The following is a 17,772-nucleotide window of genomic DNA, read 5'->3' as shown; positions in this document are numbered from 1 at the left end:
GCTCGGAAGGTTATCTGAAAGGGTTACATATCGTAATGTTAAATCACAATATAATTTTCACAATGCCTGCCTAGTGTCAAGCGTTGTCTTGTTCAGGAAAAAAATACAATAACGTACTAAGCCACCAAAGGAACACTATGACACCCGTCGGAGTTGCTCCAACCGATCCCCCAAGGCCCCCCAAAATCGACATCTATCACTTTCTTCCTCCCCGACCTCCTCCATCCTCGTATCTCCCAGTTCCACCAGCAGCCTCTTCGCCCTCCCCCTCCTACCTCTGTCCTTCATCTCACCGCCCTCACTTCCATCCGCATCTCCACTTTCATCCAAAGAAGAAGAATCCCAACCCCATGTCGCCCACTCGGGGCTCCCCCTCTCTCGCAATATATTCGGATCCAACGTTCTCACAAAACTGATCCAGTACGCCATGAACATGGGAACAATCGGTGCGTTATACGTCTTGTAGCTGCTTCCCTCCCCGGCCCCGAACCCGCTGATGTTGTCCGGCCCAAAAATGGCGGCCGCGTCGAAGAGGTGGGGCACGCCGACGCCGGCGGCCTGGAGGGTAAAGTCGCGTACGTTGAAACGGTAGGCGAATGCTTTCCTTCTTTGGGTTTGGTTGCTTGGGGGTGGTGGTGATGAGGAGGAGGGAGAGGGAGAGGGGGAGGCGGAAACGAAAGCGTCGAGAAAGTTATTAGAGGGACAGATGAATGTGGCTTCGCCGTAGGCAAGACTGGTGGTTGGATACCAGGGGTTACGGTTCGGCAAGGGAGGCAATTGGGGGTAGAGCGAGAGGATACGGCGCATGTCGGAGGGGGTAAGATGGGGATAGTTGGTGGTGAAGAAGTTGGTGAGGTCGGAGGGGGTGAGGGAGTCGTAGGCGAAAACTGACCCTTCTGTTTTTTTGTGGAGAGAGGGGGGCGCCCGCGATTAGTGAGGTGATATCAAGAACAGGAATGGGAATGGGATGGGAATGGAAAGAAGGATGATTGGAGGTTAGGATTATATGTCCTTGAATGGAATAGGAGCACATACCATCCGTGTTGGTACCAAAAAGAATCGGTACATTCAAGAGACGGCCTCTTCGAATAAGCCGGTAAGGGAGATCCTGCAAGAAGTCACCGTCCACGCACGGAGTCCAGTAGAAGATAGGCAAGAGTGGTCCGTCATGGCCCGGGAAATGTTGGGCGTGATTAGCTGCTTGCAAAGAGGTGACGTTCCGACTCCGTAAACAATTGAGCTGCTCCTCCGAATTTACAGTCGAACAGCCAACCTGCTGCGCTAATCGGTCGAACTGGTATTCGAGCTCTTTTACATACGGCTGGGCTGGGAAGAAAAGTGACTCGGACATGGCACCTACGAAAAGGTTGTCGTTATGGCCACCGTATGCCAACAGATGCATCACTACGGAGCCTGCTCCTGCTGATGCACCGTGGATGACTACATGGTCGGGGTCTCCTCCAAACTGTCGACGTGTGAGGTCAGTCTAGACTGCGGGTGATAATTGTCTGGGGCCAGATATGGAACGACATACCGCGGAGATATGTTTCTTCACCCAAGTCAACAGCATCCGCTGGTCGAGCAAGCCGACATTTAAATCACCGTCATCTTTCACCCGCTGGCTGGCGAGGAACCCCCACATCCCAACCCGATAGTTGAAGTCCAACATGACGATGTTGTGGCCGGACTTCTGGACGACCTCGCTTCCGTTCCAATTAGCATTAGTGAGGGCATTGTAACCTTCAAGAGAGTTAGCAATGTGTATCACCAGTCAAAATCTCGATCAGATCGACTTACCTCCTCCCCCAATAAACACCCAAACAGGCAACTTTGACTTTTCCGTGATATTCGCTGGAGCCCACACGTTCACAAAAAGACAATCCTCACTCTGACCAGGAAACGGTGCACTAACACCGGCTCTGAGACATATTGGCCCGAACTGGTCAGCCCTCTCGACGGTGTTAGTCCTCCTTGGCTTAACTGGTGCTCGCCAGCGTAAGTCTCCAAGCGGAGGAGCGGCATAACGCATCCCTAGGAAAGCGTTGACGCCGTTAGAGAGAGAGATGCCCTCGTAGCTGGTATAGGTGAGGTTGACCATTGGCGGTGTAAGTCCGTTGAATTTCTGTAAGATAGATGTGGTTAGTTGGCGTTAAAACTACCTACCAAATGGCGAAGTAGCTTGTAACCTGGAAGATGACGCTTGCTTACCTTTCCCTCTCGAAGAGCAATGGAAGTGAGTAAAACACTAACAATGATCAATGAAGCCAGAATTGTGGACAGAATCAAAGCGATGGTTTGCCTTCGCGGACGATGAAGCCATGCTGCTTTCGTGGACACCTTGGAGGTTGGCTCACTTGATGTGTTGCAGCTTGACTGTGTGTTACCGAGTAACGGAGCTCGTTCATTGATATTTTCCTCTTGAGATCCGGACATCTTACACAAGTATCACGCTCTAGCTTCTGTTGCCTGAATAAATGCGAGTCATAAGAATGCGTTGCTTCATGGGACATGTTAAGAGATGGGTGGTGTTTATTAAAGAAAGTGGAATGGGCGGGGTATCAGGAAGTTCATAAGCCGTCAACTAGAACAAACAGCGAATCATCTGTACATAGCAGAGGGGCTCAGTCAATTGGGCATTGAAAGCCGATGCTTACGATGCTAACGTAAATCAACGTACGGTCCAGAAATGTTCCATGGTATTTTGATGGAGACTGGCGTGCTTGGAATTGTGTGATGCAAGGTCCAAGATTGGATGGTGCAAAGCGTGCTCCAAGGCGAGACAACAGAGACAAAATATTAAGTTTTTTTCTGGGTAGCGGCAATCAAATGGAACCTGCACCAAACATCACAATCAATATTACGGCACACATCTACCTTTGCATCCAAAATTACAAAGAAACGTCGCAATAACCCTTCAATAACAAAACCGCACCACTATCAGACCCAAAAACAGAGTTCGCCAACCACCCAAAATGACATCAACAACCAAAGACCCCTCCACCAGCGGCGCCAGCCCCGACTCCGACTCCGAGGACGATTACATGAAAATGACTTTCGCCGATGAACCCTCCACAACAACCTCCAGCAAAAGTGGAAAGCCCATTGAAACCTCTCTCCAGCGCCGCCTCCGCCTCCAGCGCGAAGGTGAGATACGCGGCCGTGTCAAGTCCAAAGCCGAGCTCGCAGCCGAAGAGGAAGCTCGTCGAGAAGCCGCACTGTCAACCTCTCTGTTTAGCAAATTCGTTCCTTCGCCATCAACGGCACCCTCCTTTACTTCCCCTTCGTCAGCAACAGTACCGCCACCACCACCACCACCCACAGCAGCAAAAAGCAAAGGTCTAGCGATGATGGCCAAAATGGGTTTCGTCCCCGGCAATGCTCTAGGTGCTGGTGCCACGGAGGGTCGGACGGAACCCATCAAAATCAGCATCAAAGATGGGCGCGAGGGCATCGGGCTGGAGAGCGACCGGAAACGCAAGATGAGGGAGGCTGCCGAGGCGGCCGGGGAAATGGCCAAGAAAGCCAGGGTGGATGAAGAAGGGTATCGCGAGCGTCTGAGGAGGGAGAGGGAGGAGGCGAGGCTGGAGAGACAGGTACTTGCTGCGCAGAAGGTGGCGGAGGGGATGGATGAGGATCATGAGAATGAGGCGAGAGGTGGTGGTGGTGAAAAGGGCAGTGGTGAGGGGGAAGTGCAGAAAAGTGAGGAACGGGATGATACCGACGGCGGCAATTCTCAATCAAGGAGGAGGAGGACTCGTACCGACTCTTGCCGGCCTCTTCGCTCTATTCCTGTTGTCTACCGCGGTCTCATCCGCTCGCGCGAAGAGGCCAGGCGCGAGGCTATGATGCGGCATGACCTGGAGCAGAGTAGCACTCTGTCGTCCACGCGACTACCTACGTATGTCGATGACGAGCTTGATATGGACGACAAACATGCTCTGGGTAAGGATACTACTACCGTCCACAGGCCATGGAACACATATGTAATGGCGGAGGATCTCGATGAAGAGGATCCGGAGCTGGATGAGTTCAACACTCTCAGCCCTGACGAGCGGTTACGGCGCTTGGTGCAATACATGCGCAACAAGCATCACTATTGCTTCTGGTGTAAGGCGAACTATGATGATGCTGAGATGGATGGATGCCCTGGATTGACAGAGGAGGAGCATGATTAAAGAGATTGCACACGTGGTTTGATCCTATCTTGCAATGCAAATCAAGCCAGTTGAGGATCCATGTCTCTTTCCTATTCAAAACACGCACCACAATACATTGATGAAATATTTCCAACAAAGGTGATGATGAAGAATGTAGGTATGTGCTTTGAAGAGAGAAAAGGATAGGAAAAAAATGGCTACTACGAATGGGGTACTATTCATCGCACGTCTTGGTTCGGGTACCATAGAAGATTGAATGATTAGATGGGATGAAAATTTCGTCCTGTATACTACATATCAACAACATCAAACAGCAAAGCAAGAAGAAAAGATCCTAAGCAAATGAACAAGAAATAACACCAGTTCCTTCCCGCTTATAGAGACATCCACATGGAGATCCAAGACCCTTTCACAACCAAACGCCCTTTTTATGAGTTGTTGAAAATGACTTTTGATACCCCCTATGCGTGATTTTTCTTTTTTGCACGCTTTTCCAAAAGGTAGAAAGAAAAACAATCAAACATGATGGTATCATGTCATCTACAGAGGCTTGCCGCCAATGAACTCGGACCACCTGCGGACCTCAGAGGGGATACCCTCGGGGCGGGGCAACTTCTCGGCCATGCACTGAGCGAAAAGCATAGCGGTCTAGGGGAAGAAGGAAACGTTAGTTTTCGGTCACCGTGGATGGAAAGGTCAGTGGTGAAGCTTACCTGGGGCTCCATGAAGAGAGGAACACCGAAGTCGACGGCGTTGCGACGCATAACGTAGTCGACATCAAAGACGGTCTTGCCACGGGCCTGGGCAAGGTTGAAGACACCACGGATGTTGTTCTTGGCGAAGACCTCACGAAGGGCACGCTTGTCATTGGTAGGGAAGGCAATGACCTCGACATCGATCTTGGTCTTGGCAGAGGACTCGAGGAACTGCTTGACCTCGTTATCGGCGGCGTAGAGCTTGTAGCCGAGAGGGCTGAGGTAGTCGACAATGGTGGTCAACCAGCTCTTGCTGAGGTCACCACCGAAAAGAAGACCCTCGCCGGGCTCGGGAACGCGGAAGTTCATGGCGGACTGGAGAGAGGCCCAGTAGGCATCGACGAGATCCTTGCCGAAGCAGGCCATCTCACCGGTAGAGGCCATCTCGACGCCGAGGAAGGGGTCGGCACCAGCAAGACGGGTCCAGGAGAACTGGGGAACCTTGGTGGCGAGGTAGTCACGCTTGACAGCCATGAGATCAGTGGGCTCAGGGACGTTCTTACCAACAAGGGCCTTGGTAGCAGCGTCGATGAAGTTGACGCCAAGGACCTTGGAGACGAAGGGGAACGAACGAGAGGCACGGAGGTTGCACTCGATGACCTTGAGAGCCGGAAGGCCACCCTCGGGATCCTCAGCCTTGATGATCTGCATGTTGAAGGGACCAGTGATCCTCCAGGCCTTGGCGACCTTCTGGGCGATCTCCTTGACGCGGTCCATGGTGGTCTGGTCAAGGTTGGCGGGAGGGAGGACGAGGGTGGCATCACCCGAGTGAACACCAGCCTGCTCGACGTGCTCAGAGACGGCGTGGAGGATAAGGTTACCCTCAGAGGCAACACCATCAACATCGATCTCTTGGGCGCCCTCAATGAACTTGGTGATAACAACGGGGTGCTCGGGAGAGACGTTGGCAGCAGCCTCAAGCTTATCCTTGAGATCCTCCTTGCTGCGGATGACGGTCATGGCAGCACCGGAGAGGACGTACGAGGGACGGACAAGGACGGGGTAACCAACCTCCTCAGCAAACTTCTCAGCCTCCTCGACGGAGGTGAGCTCCTTCCAGGCGGGCTGATCAACGCCAATGCTGTCGAGGATCTCAGAGAACTTTTGTCTGTCCTCGGCACGGTCGATATCGCGGGGATCAGTGCCGAGAACGCGGGCCTTTCCAGTTTCCTGGAGACGGAGGGCAATGTTCTGAGGAAGCTGACCACCGACAGAGACGACAACACCAGAGGCGCTCTCGAGCTCGTAGATATCCATGACACGCTCGTAGCTAAGCTCCTCGAAGTAAAGCTTATCAGCGGTATCGAAATCGGTCGAGTAGGTCTCGGGGTTGTAGTTAATCATGACAGTCTTCTCGCCCATAGCCCTCAGGGCCTGAGTGGCGCTGACAGCGCACCAATCGAACTCGACCGAGGAACCGATACGGTAGACACCGCTGCCGAGAATGACAGTACCCTTGTCCTCGAAGGTGACGTCGTGGGAAGAGGCGTTGTAAGTGGTGTAGAGGTAGTTGGTGTCGGCAGGGAACTCGGCGGCCAGAGTATCAATCTTCTTAACCCAGGGCCTAATACCGAACCCCTTTCTGGCAGCGCGGACAAGATCCTCGGTGCTGTTGACGGCCATGGCGATCTGCTTATCGGAGAAACCGAGCTTCTTGGCCTTGAGGATGTGCTCCTTCTTGAGGGCCTCGAGGCTGCCAAGCTGTTGCATCTCCTTCTGGCAGTCGACGATGTTCTGGAGCTTGTAGAGGAACCACTTGTCGATCTTGGAGAGCTCGTGGACCCTGTCAACGGAGTAGTTCTCATGGAGCATGGCCTGACCGACAGCCAACCAACGGCGGTCAGTAGGGTTCTGGAGCTCGAAATCGAGATCCTCGAACTTGTCACCCTGGAAACCGACGAAGCGGGGGTCAACCTGGCGGATAGCCTTCTGGAAAGACTCCTCGAAGGTACGGCCGATAGCCATAACTTCACCAACTGACTTCATGGCAGAGCCGATATCGCGCTTAACGTGCTGGAACTTGGACAGATCCCACCTGGGAATCTTGGTAACGATGTAGTCAAGAGAAGGCTCGAAGTTGGCGGTGGTGGTCTTGGTGACAGCGTTGGGGAGCTCGGGAAGGCTGTGGCCGAGACCGATCTTGGCGGCAGTGTAAGCCAGGGGGTAGCCGGTAGCCTTGGAGGCGAGGGCAGACGAGCGGGAGAGACGGGCGTTGACCTCAATGACACGGTAGTCCAAGCCATCGGGCTGAAGAGCGTACTGGACGTTGCATTCACCAACGACGCCCAAGTGACGGACGATCTTGATGGCAGCGGAACGGAGCATGTGATACTCCTCGTCGCTGAGGGTCTGGGAAGGAGCAACAACGATAGAGTCACCAGTGTGGATACCGAGAGGGTCGAAGTTCTCCATATTGCACACAGTAATGCAGTTGTTGTTGGCATCACGAACGACCTCGTACTCAACTTCCTTCCAGCCCTTGAGAGACTTCTCGACCAAGATCTGGGGGGAGAGGGTGAGGGAGCGAGCAGCCATGTTGCGGAGCTCCTCCTCGTTGTTGGCGAAACCGGAACCGAGACCACCAAGGGCGTAGGCAGCGCGGACGATGATAGGGTAGCCAATCTTGTTGGCAGCGTCGAGGGCCTCGTCGACGGTGTTCACAGCGAAGGACTTGGCAATGGGGATGTTGATCTCCTCAAGGGCCTTGGCGAAGAGATCTCTGTCCTCAGAAAGCTCCAGTGTCCTGACACTGGTACCGAGAACCTTGACACCGTACTTCTCGAAGAGGCCAAGCTTCTGCATCTGGACACCCAAGTTGAGAGCGGTCTGACCACCGAAGGACAGGAAGATACCATCGGGCTTCTCCCTCTGGATGACATACTCGACATACTCGGGGGTGACGGGGAGGTAGTAGACCTCATCGGCGAGGGAATGGTTGGTCTGGATGGTAGCGATGTTGGGGTTGATCAACACGGAAGCAACGCCGGCCTCCTTAAGGGCCTTGAGCGCCTGAGAACCTGGATGGGTAGAGTAGAGTCAGCACTGCTGTTTGTTTGTTTATTTGTTTGTTTGTTTTGTGTCTGGTTTCACTGAGTCGACAAGACATTAGACGTACCGGAGTAGTCAAACTCGCCGGCCTGGCCAATGGCAAGACCACCGGAGCCGATGACAAGCACCTTCTTGACGTCGACATGGTCGCGGGGCTTGACAACGCCGCTCTGGATATAAGCCTTCGCGTCGGGGGCGGGCTGGCTGGCAGCAGCCGCGGCAGCGGAGGCAGAGAGCCACCTCTTCTGGGAGGACAGCCTCTGGGCGGCGTTGGCCTGTGTCTGGAAGATGGAGGTATTCTGGGCGCCGGAGGTGAGAGCCCTCAATTGGGACGCCTGGACGGGAACCCGCCGACCATGGCGGAGGAGAGCAGGAGCTCGGCCAGCCTTGTGCACGGTCGACAGCATTATGTCCAATGGAGGGAGGTGTTTGTGGAAGAAAATTAAAGAAAGACCAAGAAAGGCCTCGTGAGGGTCTCGGGGGGCCGATGTCTTGTATATCAACAAACAAGTCCTGACAACGACGTAGCTGTTGACCCCGGATCCTGACCAGTTGACTCAATCTCGAGTCTCCCGTCCGTGTTTTCGGAATTTCGCGCTTTTAATTTCAGTGGAGAAGAAACTGGAGAAGTTGGACGGAAAGAGGGACAAGAGAGACAAATAATTCCCAAAACCGGCCGCTGTGGGGAGCGCCGATAAGAGATGTGCGGGGCCGGCGGCAGGGTGGGTTCCAGATTTGTTGGTGGGCGGCTGTGACTCTTTTGCTCTTTCACCAAACAGAACAATCGACGATGAGGCCCTGAATGGAGTCGCTCTTCTGCGCATCCGCCACCCTTTGCCGGGGGCAATGGCGGGCACTGGCGGGTTGGGAACAAGTGACGACGGATTGTTGGAAAATTTTCAAGATAGGCCGCGGGCCAGCTTGGGTAGCTTCCGACAACGGAAGCGGACCCGGAATCCTCTGCGGTCGAGAAGTGCGGGACCTGACTGGCATATGTACATGGATCTGCGATGCTCGCATGGGCAGTCATCGCATCTTGCCAGATCCCCCTCCCATTCTTATCCGATTTTAAGCTCACCTACTGGCGATCCTAGATCAGTGTCTTGTGGCAGACTTGAGACTTTCTCGTTACCTAGCCACTTTGCCTGCCAAAATAACAACATGTCGGGCGCGGTCTATCTAACAACATCACTACTATTCCCCAGGCTCTATGTGTCATCTGAAGTCGGTTGAGCGTTTGTCCGATGTTCGCTCATGCACGCCATGGCCCCAAAACAGGCACAAGCTCCCGGGACGGCACTGGAGACGGCTAGTACCGAGTCAATGGTTAGTAGGTACCCACGACCTCCAACCTCCGAGTTTGGTTTGTCTTTTGGACGCCCAAACCCCGCCAAATTTTTGACTACTATGTACCTTGGCGGTGAAACTGGCTGAATTGGCCGTAACTGACATGTTATTGGCCAATTGCCCTTCGAGCTGCGACTTTTTGGCGGGGAGAGGAAATTCACGCGTTTCATGATTGGCTGAGTCATCGCGGCCCCAGTCTATTCGGCGATAGTTGACGCCTCGATGCCGGTCTTGTTGGTGATCTTCAAAATCAATCTCTCGCTTTTGACGTGTCCATGCGGCTGAGTCAATTCGAAGCGCCTCGCCGATGCTGACCTCTTGACATTTTCTCCTCGGCCAGCTCCCGAAAGAGCTCAAATCCGCCTGCTCCCGAAAGAGCTCAGATCCTTCGCTGTATTCCCAATGCCAGTAAAGCCGCCTGCGACTTTGACTCATGGACCGGGTTTCGACGGCTGTAGCACTGGAACCTTACTACACTAATATCAGCTCTGCTAGCTCACAAGTCAAATTACTCACCCCATCCTATGATCTCACAGTACTTCGGGGGCCTATGGTGTACTACTAGTATTCCAGAATCCGCAAGCTTATTCCTTCTTCACTCACGCCGTGAATGAACATGGGGGATGGGCGCACATGGAGTTTGGAAGTGTGGTTCCTGGCAGACCCTTGAGCTTCCACTTGTGTAAGTCGAGACCTCTCATTGGAAGAACACTATGTACTGTCCATCCTGAGCTGTGACTCAGATACAAAACTGGACATCGACTGCGAATGTCCATCTCCAAACCAAATTTCACATTCCCCTTTCTGGAGACACCCATGATGTCAAGTCTGTCACCCCAAGCGCCCAGGCCGGGGCTCTGATGGAGCGGGGGTAACCCCCACTCAGGTTCACGGTTGCACCATGGGAGTCCAGGCCCGTCCTCCTCCGCCCGCGGCTTCCGGGCTCAAGTGCGTGGATTCCGGCGAACGAAAGCCACGGCACCGGCCCAAGCCCGGCCGACAGCGGGGACCGGAACTCAGCCAGCTGGTCGGTCTTGGCATGCCAATGAGCACAGGCCGCTGCGTGCATCCCCTCCAACCCTCCCCTTCGCTGTTGTGGTCCCTTCATTTGTTGTGACGCTGAGTCGCTGACAGCTGAGGCAGGGGCACCTCAGTGGCAGGCTACAGCACCACGCACATCCTTGGCGACCTTGATGACAGCTGCCCATCGAAGTGAAATGCATCGCGCATTCTCCATCTCGTTGCCGCCTTCGTGATCATCACATTTGCTTTCTACTACTCGATGAACATTCTGTTTGCCGGCCCCCCTTGACGTCAATCAATCATAGACCCAGATATGTGAGGCTCAAACAGCCGCTGAAAGCTTTTATTACCCACAGCTCTTGAATGCGCCAACGATCACCCTTCCTCTCAAACCACGGCGAGCTATGAACGATGATTCCGAGCCGAGCTTCGCGGCCCGGCAGCAGGAGCAGGAGCAGCAGCAGCAGCAGCAGCAGCAGCAGCAGCAGCACATCCCGCCACACAATGCAAACGAGGATGGCAGCCGGCGCAATGACAACCACGAGCGGTCCACGGAGCTGAACGGCAGCGCTCATGATGATAATGATGATGATGATGACCAGACGTCACGGGAGGAGAAGCGCAAATTGGGCCTGAAGAAGAAGCTACAGTTCATGAGCCACCTGCAGAGAAATCTCGACATGATCTACTTTGCCTATCTCTGCACATTATACTATATGGAGTACGATAGCAGCCACTTCCTTTAGATCCTTTGCATAACATAGCCAATGACTAACGAATGACCTCAATGTCTCTTCGCATCACAGATGTTCCTTTCTCCGTCTATTCGTACGCATCATTCCACACTTCATGTTCATTACCCCGAAAGAGGGTCCCGTCCTTCTACCGGCCGAACGTCCCCATGTCTTTGCCATCCTCGGACCGAATTTGATATGCATCCTTGCACACATCATCTCTGCACCACCAGTCGCCGGCGAAGCGACGCGCGGGTATCTACACGGGGGCGTGATAGTCGACTTCGTTGGGCAGAAGCCACCAACGACGAGGCTAGGTCCTTTGTTCTTCGATGCGGTGATACTGGCTATCCAGTGCTTGATGTTGGCTATCCATACGGAGCGGGAGAAGCTGCGCAAGGTTGTGAATCCCTCCTTACAACCTCTCTGGGCTGGTCCCGGTCAGGTTGGACAGCAGACGGGGGCATCAGGTAGCGACGGCGTGCGCCAGCCGGAGACTTCCCAGACTTTGGATGCGGAAGAACGGGGCGTGAATAGGGAAGATGAGATGGCTCTAGGCGATGGAGAAGGGACCGAAACAGACCGCCTGGTGGCAGAAAGCCGTGGCGGTCAGGGGCAGGATGATGAACAGCGGCTGGGGTCCAACTATTCTCCAGCATCTGCCGGCATAGACTTGTTTGACGTGATGAGGTCAGGCAATGCCAGTGTGGGTAGCTTTCATCCGGTACACGCCATACGTACGGTAGGGAATGACTACCAGACGGCTGCGGCTTACACGGTCCAAAGCATTGGTTTCCATGCGGCCGCCGTTGCTGGCAACCGGGGAGTTAGAGGAATTGCTGGGATTACGAATAGAGCGGCCAGACGGGGGATATGATGGAAAAGCATTTGTACACACTAATACTTAGTGCCGAGACCCACGAAAGCGAATTTGATACAGCAAAAGTATGACCTAACAGAGCTTGAACATGCAACAAAAAAGAAAGCATCCGGTTTATAATTCTTTACGCTACCTTCCTTCCCACATTACCAACGCCCGTACCCTTGACCGAGACTACTAGATCAGTCGTCTCACCGTCATCGTCGACATCCCTTATGCCCCAGCTGGCCGCTCCGAATTTCTTCAAGTCTCGTGCTAGCCCTATTGTCTCCTCCCTAGCCAATACTTCCCTGCCTAACCTGAGGCGACCCACATCCTCCGATCCCATTGCCATCAGTGTAAGCAAGGTCGGTGCCGATACGTTACTGACGCAACCTCCCTGTGCGATAACCTCCAGCAGCTGGTACGCGCACCTTGCGCCTATATCCTCGGGCACGACACCACCCTCGGGCGGCGCTACCACATCAGCCGAGTAAAGCACGCCGTCCGCGCTCGACTCCGCCACCAAGCTGAGGCCAAAACCGATACCGATCTTCTTCTTGGCACCACTCTTGTCGCCGACCAGCGGCGCCGGGTCGTACTGCGCGGCCACGTGCACGTCCGAGACCAGCTGGTTGAGCACGCCGCGCGCCGCCGTGATCATGCGGTTGTTGTGGCTGGCCGACACGCCCGTGCAATACGCCACGCCGCGAATCCGCCGTATCCTGCCGGGGCGCCGATTCAGATGCAGTGTCTTGGGCAGGCGAACCTGACTGGCGAAGCGAAGCTCGACCACGCCGCCACCGCCACGGCCGCCGGGGCCGGAACAAGAGCGCGAGAGCACGCGCAGCTCGATGCGCGCTGGCGGGATGCCGAACATTCCATACAACGGGAGCACGGCCGTGCGAAAGGAGTCAACCGAAATGTCGCCGGTCAGGTGGGTGGCCGAGGTGATGACGCCGGGGCCAGTGAAGCGGACGTTCATGTGGGCTTTGGAGAAGGGCGCGAGTAGGGCAAGCGGGAGGAGGAAGTAGGTGATGCCGCGCGTGTTGTTGGCGGGCAGGGTGTGCTCGACTACGTCGCCAACGGCGCCGGCGTTGACGCCCGCGACCGTGCCGGTGATCAAACCGGGCTGGTATGTAATGGTGGTGCCCGAATACGAGACATCGATGACGGAGCCGTTGGTGATGGCCTCGATAAGGCGCAGGAAGGAGACTTCGTGGGGCGCAAGACCTGGATGTGTGGCCGAGCTGCTGCGGATCTTGGAAATGTGCACTGGGCGGCCGGTAAGGGTCGAGAGAACGATCCGGTGCGTGAAGGCGCGGTGCCCCGTAAAGCGAATGAAGTCGGTTTTCTCGCCCGACATGGTGGCGGTTGTCAGGTCGTTGGTTTCACGCTGTCCTGGGCTCAGTCGTGTGAAAGTGTAATTTCCTAGTCTTTTGAATTCTTCGTAGGCGATCGCGCCCCAACTCGTCGGGCAGTGGTCGTCGGTGATGGATGAATGGGTATGTCGCGGTTTTAATGGCGAATGATTCTGAATTGGAAAGCTCCTTTGCGAGCGCTGCAGGTCTCCCCGTTCCAATTCGCTTTTCTCCAGAATTTTTGGAGGATCCCGCTGTTTCTGCCGGGCGGTGAAATGGTACCTAAGACTTATTCGACAGGAGCTGCGCGTCGATAAGGAACTGCAGGGGCGTGATAAGAAAAAGTCACAGCGGCAGCAAGCGCATGGTGGGGCGATGATGGCCGCTGTTCCTTCCAGGACGTGCTGCTGTAGGACAAAGTGTTGCCGGCTTCTCGCCATCACGAAAAGTTGACGAACACACCTTCAAGTTCCAGTTCACCACAATCCTTCTACCTCCGCAGTTCTACCTGGCTTCCACATCTCCAACTCTTTCATTGCTCCTCATGATTTTCTTCATTCTTTACAGCACACTGCCATAGCCCACCCGACACACGAAACAACCACCGATGCCTCCCCGAGCATTTGCGCTTGAATTGAGTCGAACAAGCAGCTATGTTTGCCAGTCATGCATCGCTAGCATAGGACGAGCCCGCCCAAATCCACAGCCATGGCTGACGAGAAACGCTTCGAGTGCGGCCCGCGCCGCTCGCAGACAACGTGCGCCAACGACGACTAAGCAGCTGGAGGAAGAGCAAGCACAGAGGTTCCAAGAAGCCCTCCTACGGGAGGCGCAGAAGGGAGAACCCACCGACACCGACGAAGGTCCAACCGAACCCCTTGCGGTCAACTACTTCAACGAAGAGACCGAAGGGCAATACCGACAGCTGCGCGACGGTGCCGAGTTTGGCGCCGTTAGTGGCGGCATCGATAGCGAGATTTCCGAGGCCATTAACGACTTGGAGCAGAAAATGGTCCAGACAATACAAATGCTCGATAGCCTGGAGAAGGTCGGGGGTTCCGAACAGGACAAGGCTGAGGAGCTACGAAAACAGTTCAAAAAGATTCTCAGGGAGAAATACAAGGGCAAGACGGGTCCAGAAGGCGAGTCATACGGCGTACTGCGCATTCCAGGCTTCAGCGGAGTGCGGCAGCGAGCCGTAGCCAACTTGAACTCCTTCCTTGCGCGCGACAGCGTCGTCAAGGGCGGCGTCCCCAAGCCGAAAGACCTGTTCGACTGCTGGAAGTACTACTCTGCAGCACGCAGTTCATTAGCCACCCAATGGACCAACGTGCCGCGCGAGGTGTGGGATTTTCTGTGGATGATTTTGTCACACGAAGGGGAAGGCGTAGAAAATCCGAACCGGATGCATCACATCTACGTTTTGGCGAAGGACATGCAAGCTGCGGGGGTGGTGCTGAGAGACTCGCAACAGCTTCTTGCGATTGAGGCCATGTTTCTCGAAGGCTGGCAAGAGGAGGCTATCGAAGCGTGGAAGAAAGCCGTGGTCACCATCGGCTCCAAACCAGAAACATTCAAAGGGTACTATGAGCTGGGAGTACGCATGTGCAGTCTCCACGGAGATACCGACCGCGCGATGAGAGCTGCGGATACTCTTCTCAAGTCCTCAGAATCGCCTAACCCGCGCATCATGATACCCATCGTCCGGGCTTTGGCAGCAAAGGAGGAAAACGTCGAGGAAGCGTGGGAAGTGTACAGGGATATGCGAGCGCTTCTCGGAGACACCATGCAGATCGAGGACTACGATGAAGTTATCGCTTGCTTTTTGGCGGTAAATCACATCGAACATGCGCTGCAGGCCTTTGTCGACATGATGTTCTCGGGTCCCATGGATATTCGCGGCAAGACCAGACTACCGACCATCGTCGGCAACCACTTCTTCCTCGGCAAATGGCTGAAGAGGCTAATAGGAGCAGGAGACCTCGACGGAGCCTACAAAGTGGTTACGTTCCTACAAAAAAAGGGAGTTGCCGCCTCGCCCATCCAGCTCAACGGCCTGGTAGGCGCTTGGCTCAGGACAGAAACTGCTGATAACGTAGAGAAGGCTGACCAGTTGGCTTGGGCCATGATCAAAGCCCGTCTGGACTTCGTCGACCTGCGTCGGAGAGCCGCCGCGATGGACCGGCCAATTCGGCTCGTACCCCGTGACGGAGAACCAACATCGGATGATTACATTTGCACCACAAGAGCTACAGTCGAAACATTTTCTCTTCTTGCCGAGAATTACAGCGCTCGTGGCCTGCACGATGAGCTCGAGGAACTGTGGACAGCGTTCGAGCTGGCAGAACTTGGCCCCAACAGCTTCATGATAAACCAGATCATCAAGTCGTATACCGAGAGCAAGGGGCCGCAAGAGGCCATCGATTTCTACGAGCAAATGACCAAGAAACGGCACGTGCGTCCTGATGCACACACCTTCATCGCTCTTTACAATACTCTTTCAGTGAACCGCGTGGTGAGGCGAGACAACAAATTGACGGCAGATGACGCCGTCATTGGCCGGCAGTTCTTTCAGGACCTGGTCAAGATGGATTGGAAATTCGACTCGGTTGACGAGTATACGTACCTCCCCCGTACCGTTCTCTTCTCCATGCTCAAGGCCAAGGATCATGCCGGCATGATTGTCGCTGCCCGAACCATGAAGGAGCTGTTCAGCTACTCGCCGCCCGAGCAGCTGCTCATCGAGCTGGCGGCGGGAACCGCTACTCTTCGGGTACAGAGCAAGCGCAACATGGACCGCATCATGGAAGCCAGCAGACTGATAGAAAGCTTGATCCGAAAACACACGCAAGTTTTCGCCGACCTTGGAGGCGACCCTGCCAAGATGACGACGCAGGAGAAGGACAACCAGCTTTGTGCCGTCTTTGAAGAGCTGGTCTTGGTCAAGGCGCATGCTCAAAACGCGGAGAGGAGTGCGGTGAATAATATCCTTGCCCAAGCCGCTGAAGAGATGGGCGTATTTGATATTGTGTTTACGAGGGATCCGGCGGTGATTCGGAGGTACAGGAAGGTGATGAAAAATAAGGATGTTGAAGATGATGTCGACTGAAGATGGTCACTTGTACAATACAATGTAACACAAGCAAAATGTAAAACCCCCGAAAGCACTCATCGCTTCATTGGATACCCTCAGTATCATTGAACATATGGCGGCCACCGGCTATCTGATGTGCTCAGCACGAGGATGGCATAGAACTGATGTCACCCAGTTGCGAGTTTGTCCCTTGTTCTAATCATTGTCAATCTTGGATATATCACAAATACTGAACACTCGGTTGTGATAGTCAATGATTCGTGACCTGTAAGTAGTTATCACCTGTTGAGTATGGAAATGGTCACTGAATGGAAGTAGAGATCTGAAGTGATTGACGAGTTGTCACCTTCATGTGTCTATATCTTGATATCACCTCTGTGCCCTTTTCTCACTTTTCTATCTTCCAGCTTGACCCTAATCATCTATGGCTGAACAAGATAAGTTGTATATTGGATTGAGCATTCGCTTCGAGGATTGAATACTCTCAGCCGAATCAACCACACTCTTTGTGTGTCTTGAGGTGAAAAAAGTCTTTCCACTCTCTAGCTATTCTTTTCTGAAAGGACTTGATCAACTCACTCTTCATGTCGCGTTTCCCCCCTTCACCTTCCTATATAACGGCTCTATAGAACACATGTAACCACACAACCCATATATTGCACTGACTCGTAAAGCCTAGGCAAATTCAATTCTGATACAGGCAATATCGACTCTCAGAGTGTATGCTCCAGACTGTCAGCCACTAGAGTCTTTCTGATTGCCACACCTATCTCTCGAGACCACCATACTCCCCCTCAAAGAAGTCAATACAACATCAAGGGCCACAATGTAGTACATATGTGGCTCTAATTTGCATAGAGCCCTCATGGATGGATCTCGCTATCTACCTAGTCACCACTCACTCATGCTCTCAATGCTCCGTGTTCATCTTGTCCTGTTTTGCCTGTACCGCCTTGTCCACACAGCAAATTACCCAGTCTATCACGGGACCACATCTCTGCAGGGTATACACTACCCTACACTACACTACACTCCCTCTCGGATATCCGTCCACCGCCCAGTTCACCGTTGAGTTCTCTCGGGGAGAAGCTAGGCCGTCTCAAAAAGTCAGGCGGCCAGGCCACAACAATCACGTGGCCAAGCTTTCCGAACGTTCCATTTCATCTTCCTCGGGGTCCATCCATCCATCCATCCATCCATCCAGGTCTCACCGTGGGATTTTTTTTCTTCTTTTCTTTTTTTTTCTTTTTCTTTTCGCCCGAGTCGACACCGTAGGTCAAGCGAGAAATTTTGGCCCTGGTCGCGTGGAACATCTAGCCCCAGGGTATGCTACCCAGACACTAAATACTACCATAGGAAACCAGGGCGCGCGCGCGCGCGCCCACCGCCCATCG

The 17,772-nt window shown here is 54.0% G+C and overlaps 6 protein-coding genes across 6 annotated transcripts; 3 read left to right on the top strand and 3 right to left on the bottom strand.

Moving 5' to 3' along the window:
* Positions 1-50: 50 nt before the first annotated feature.
* Positions 51-2,613, bottom strand: NCU02679 (carboxylesterase). Its single transcript, XM_960359.2, has 5 exons — positions 2,209-2,613; positions 1,798-2,122; positions 1,535-1,740; positions 1,036-1,465; positions 51-896 (listed from the first exon to the last, which is right to left on the bottom strand). The coding sequence occupies exons 1-5, from the start codon at positions 2,431-2,433 to the stop codon at positions 136-138; spliced, it is 1,947 nt and encodes a 648-aa protein (XP_965452.2). The 5' UTR covers positions 2,434-2,613; the 3' UTR covers positions 51-135.
* Positions 2,614-2,816: 203 nt separating this feature from the next.
* On the top strand, positions 2,817-4,517 carry NCU02678 (hypothetical protein). Its single transcript, XM_960358.2, has one exon. It carries the CDS (start codon positions 2,973-2,975, stop codon positions 4,173-4,175), a length of 1,203 nt encoding a protein of 400 aa, XP_965451.2. The 5' UTR covers positions 2,817-2,972; the 3' UTR covers positions 4,176-4,517.
* arg-3 (arginine-3) lies at positions 3,417-8,970 on the bottom strand. Its single transcript, XM_960357.3, has 3 exons — positions 8,028-8,970; positions 4,871-7,929; positions 3,417-4,805 (listed from the first exon to the last, which is right to left on the bottom strand). The coding sequence occupies exons 1-3, from the start codon at positions 8,365-8,367 to the stop codon at positions 4,698-4,700; spliced, it is 3,507 nt and encodes a 1,168-aa protein (XP_965450.1). The 5' UTR covers positions 8,368-8,970; the 3' UTR covers positions 3,417-4,697.
* A 605-nt stretch (positions 8,971-9,575) lies between these two features.
* NCU02676 (hypothetical protein) lies at positions 9,576-13,473 on the top strand. The gene is made up of 3 exons (XM_960356.2): positions 9,576-9,989; positions 10,451-11,051; positions 11,137-13,473. Exons 2-3 carry the CDS (start codon positions 10,735-10,737, stop codon positions 11,939-11,941), a joined length of 1,122 nt encoding a protein of 373 aa, XP_965449.2. The 5' UTR covers positions 9,576-9,989; positions 10,451-10,734; the 3' UTR covers positions 11,942-13,473.
* NCU02675 (RNA-3'-phosphate cyclase) lies at positions 11,974-13,489 on the bottom strand. The gene has a single exon (XM_960355.2). The coding sequence runs from the start codon at positions 13,287-13,289 to the stop codon at positions 12,069-12,071; it is 1,221 nt and encodes a 406-aa protein (XP_965448.1). The 5' UTR covers positions 13,290-13,489; the 3' UTR covers positions 11,974-12,068.
* Positions 13,490-13,696: 207 nt separating this feature from the next.
* Positions 13,697-16,467, top strand: NCU02674 (hypothetical protein). Its single transcript, XM_960354.2, has one exon. It carries the CDS (start codon positions 13,892-13,894, stop codon positions 16,391-16,393), a length of 2,502 nt encoding a protein of 833 aa, XP_965447.1. The 5' UTR covers positions 13,697-13,891; the 3' UTR covers positions 16,394-16,467.
* The last annotated feature ends 1,305 nt before the right edge of the window (positions 16,468-17,772 follow it).

This window comes from Neurospora crassa, linkage group I, assembly GCF_000182925.2.
Source record: "Neurospora crassa OR74A linkage group I, whole genome shotgun sequence".
NCBI lineage: Eukaryota > Fungi > Ascomycota > Sordariomycetes > Sordariales > Sordariaceae > Neurospora > Neurospora crassa.
This window is presented reverse-complemented; position numbering and strand designations above follow the sequence as displayed.

Coding starts and splice junctions, on each gene's coding strand:
- NCU02679 (XM_960359.2), bottom strand. CDS start 2,433: ATGTCCGGATCTCAAGAGGAAAATATCAATGAACGAGCTCCGTTACTC. Junction 1,741..1,797: donor GGTGTTTATTGGGGGAGGAG/GTAAGTCGATCT, acceptor ACTCTCTTGAAG/GTTACAATGCCCTCACTAAT. Junction 1,466..1,534: donor TGAAGAAACATATCTCCGCG/GTATGTCGTTCC, acceptor ACACGTCGACAG/TTTGGAGGAGACCCCGACCA.
- NCU02678 (XM_960358.2), top strand. CDS start 2,973: ATGACATCAACAACCAAAGACCCCTCCACCAGCGGCGCCAGCCCCGAC.
- arg-3 (XM_960357.3), bottom strand. CDS start 8,367: ATGCTGTCGACCGTGCACAAGGCTGGCCGAGCTCCTGCTCTCCTCCGC. Junction 7,930..8,027: donor CGGCGAGTTTGACTACTCCG/GTACGTCTAATG, acceptor CTACCCATCCAG/GTTCTCAGGCGCTCAAGGCC. Junction 4,806..4,870: donor CTCTCTTCATGGAGCCCCAG/GTAAGCTTCACC, acceptor TTCTTCCCCTAG/ACCGCTATGCTTTTCGCTCA.
- NCU02676 (XM_960356.2), top strand. CDS start 10,735: ATGAACGATGATTCCGAGCCGAGCTTCGCGGCCCGGCAGCAGGAGCAG. Junction 11,052..11,136: donor TGCACATTATACTATATGGA/GTACGATAGCAG, acceptor TTCGCATCACAG/ATGTTCCTTTCTCCGTCTAT.
- NCU02675 (XM_960355.2), bottom strand. CDS start 13,289: ATGTCGGGCGAGAAAACCGACTTCATTCGCTTTACGGGGCACCGCGCC.
- NCU02674 (XM_960354.2), top strand. CDS start 13,892: ATGCCTCCCCGAGCATTTGCGCTTGAATTGAGTCGAACAAGCAGCTAT.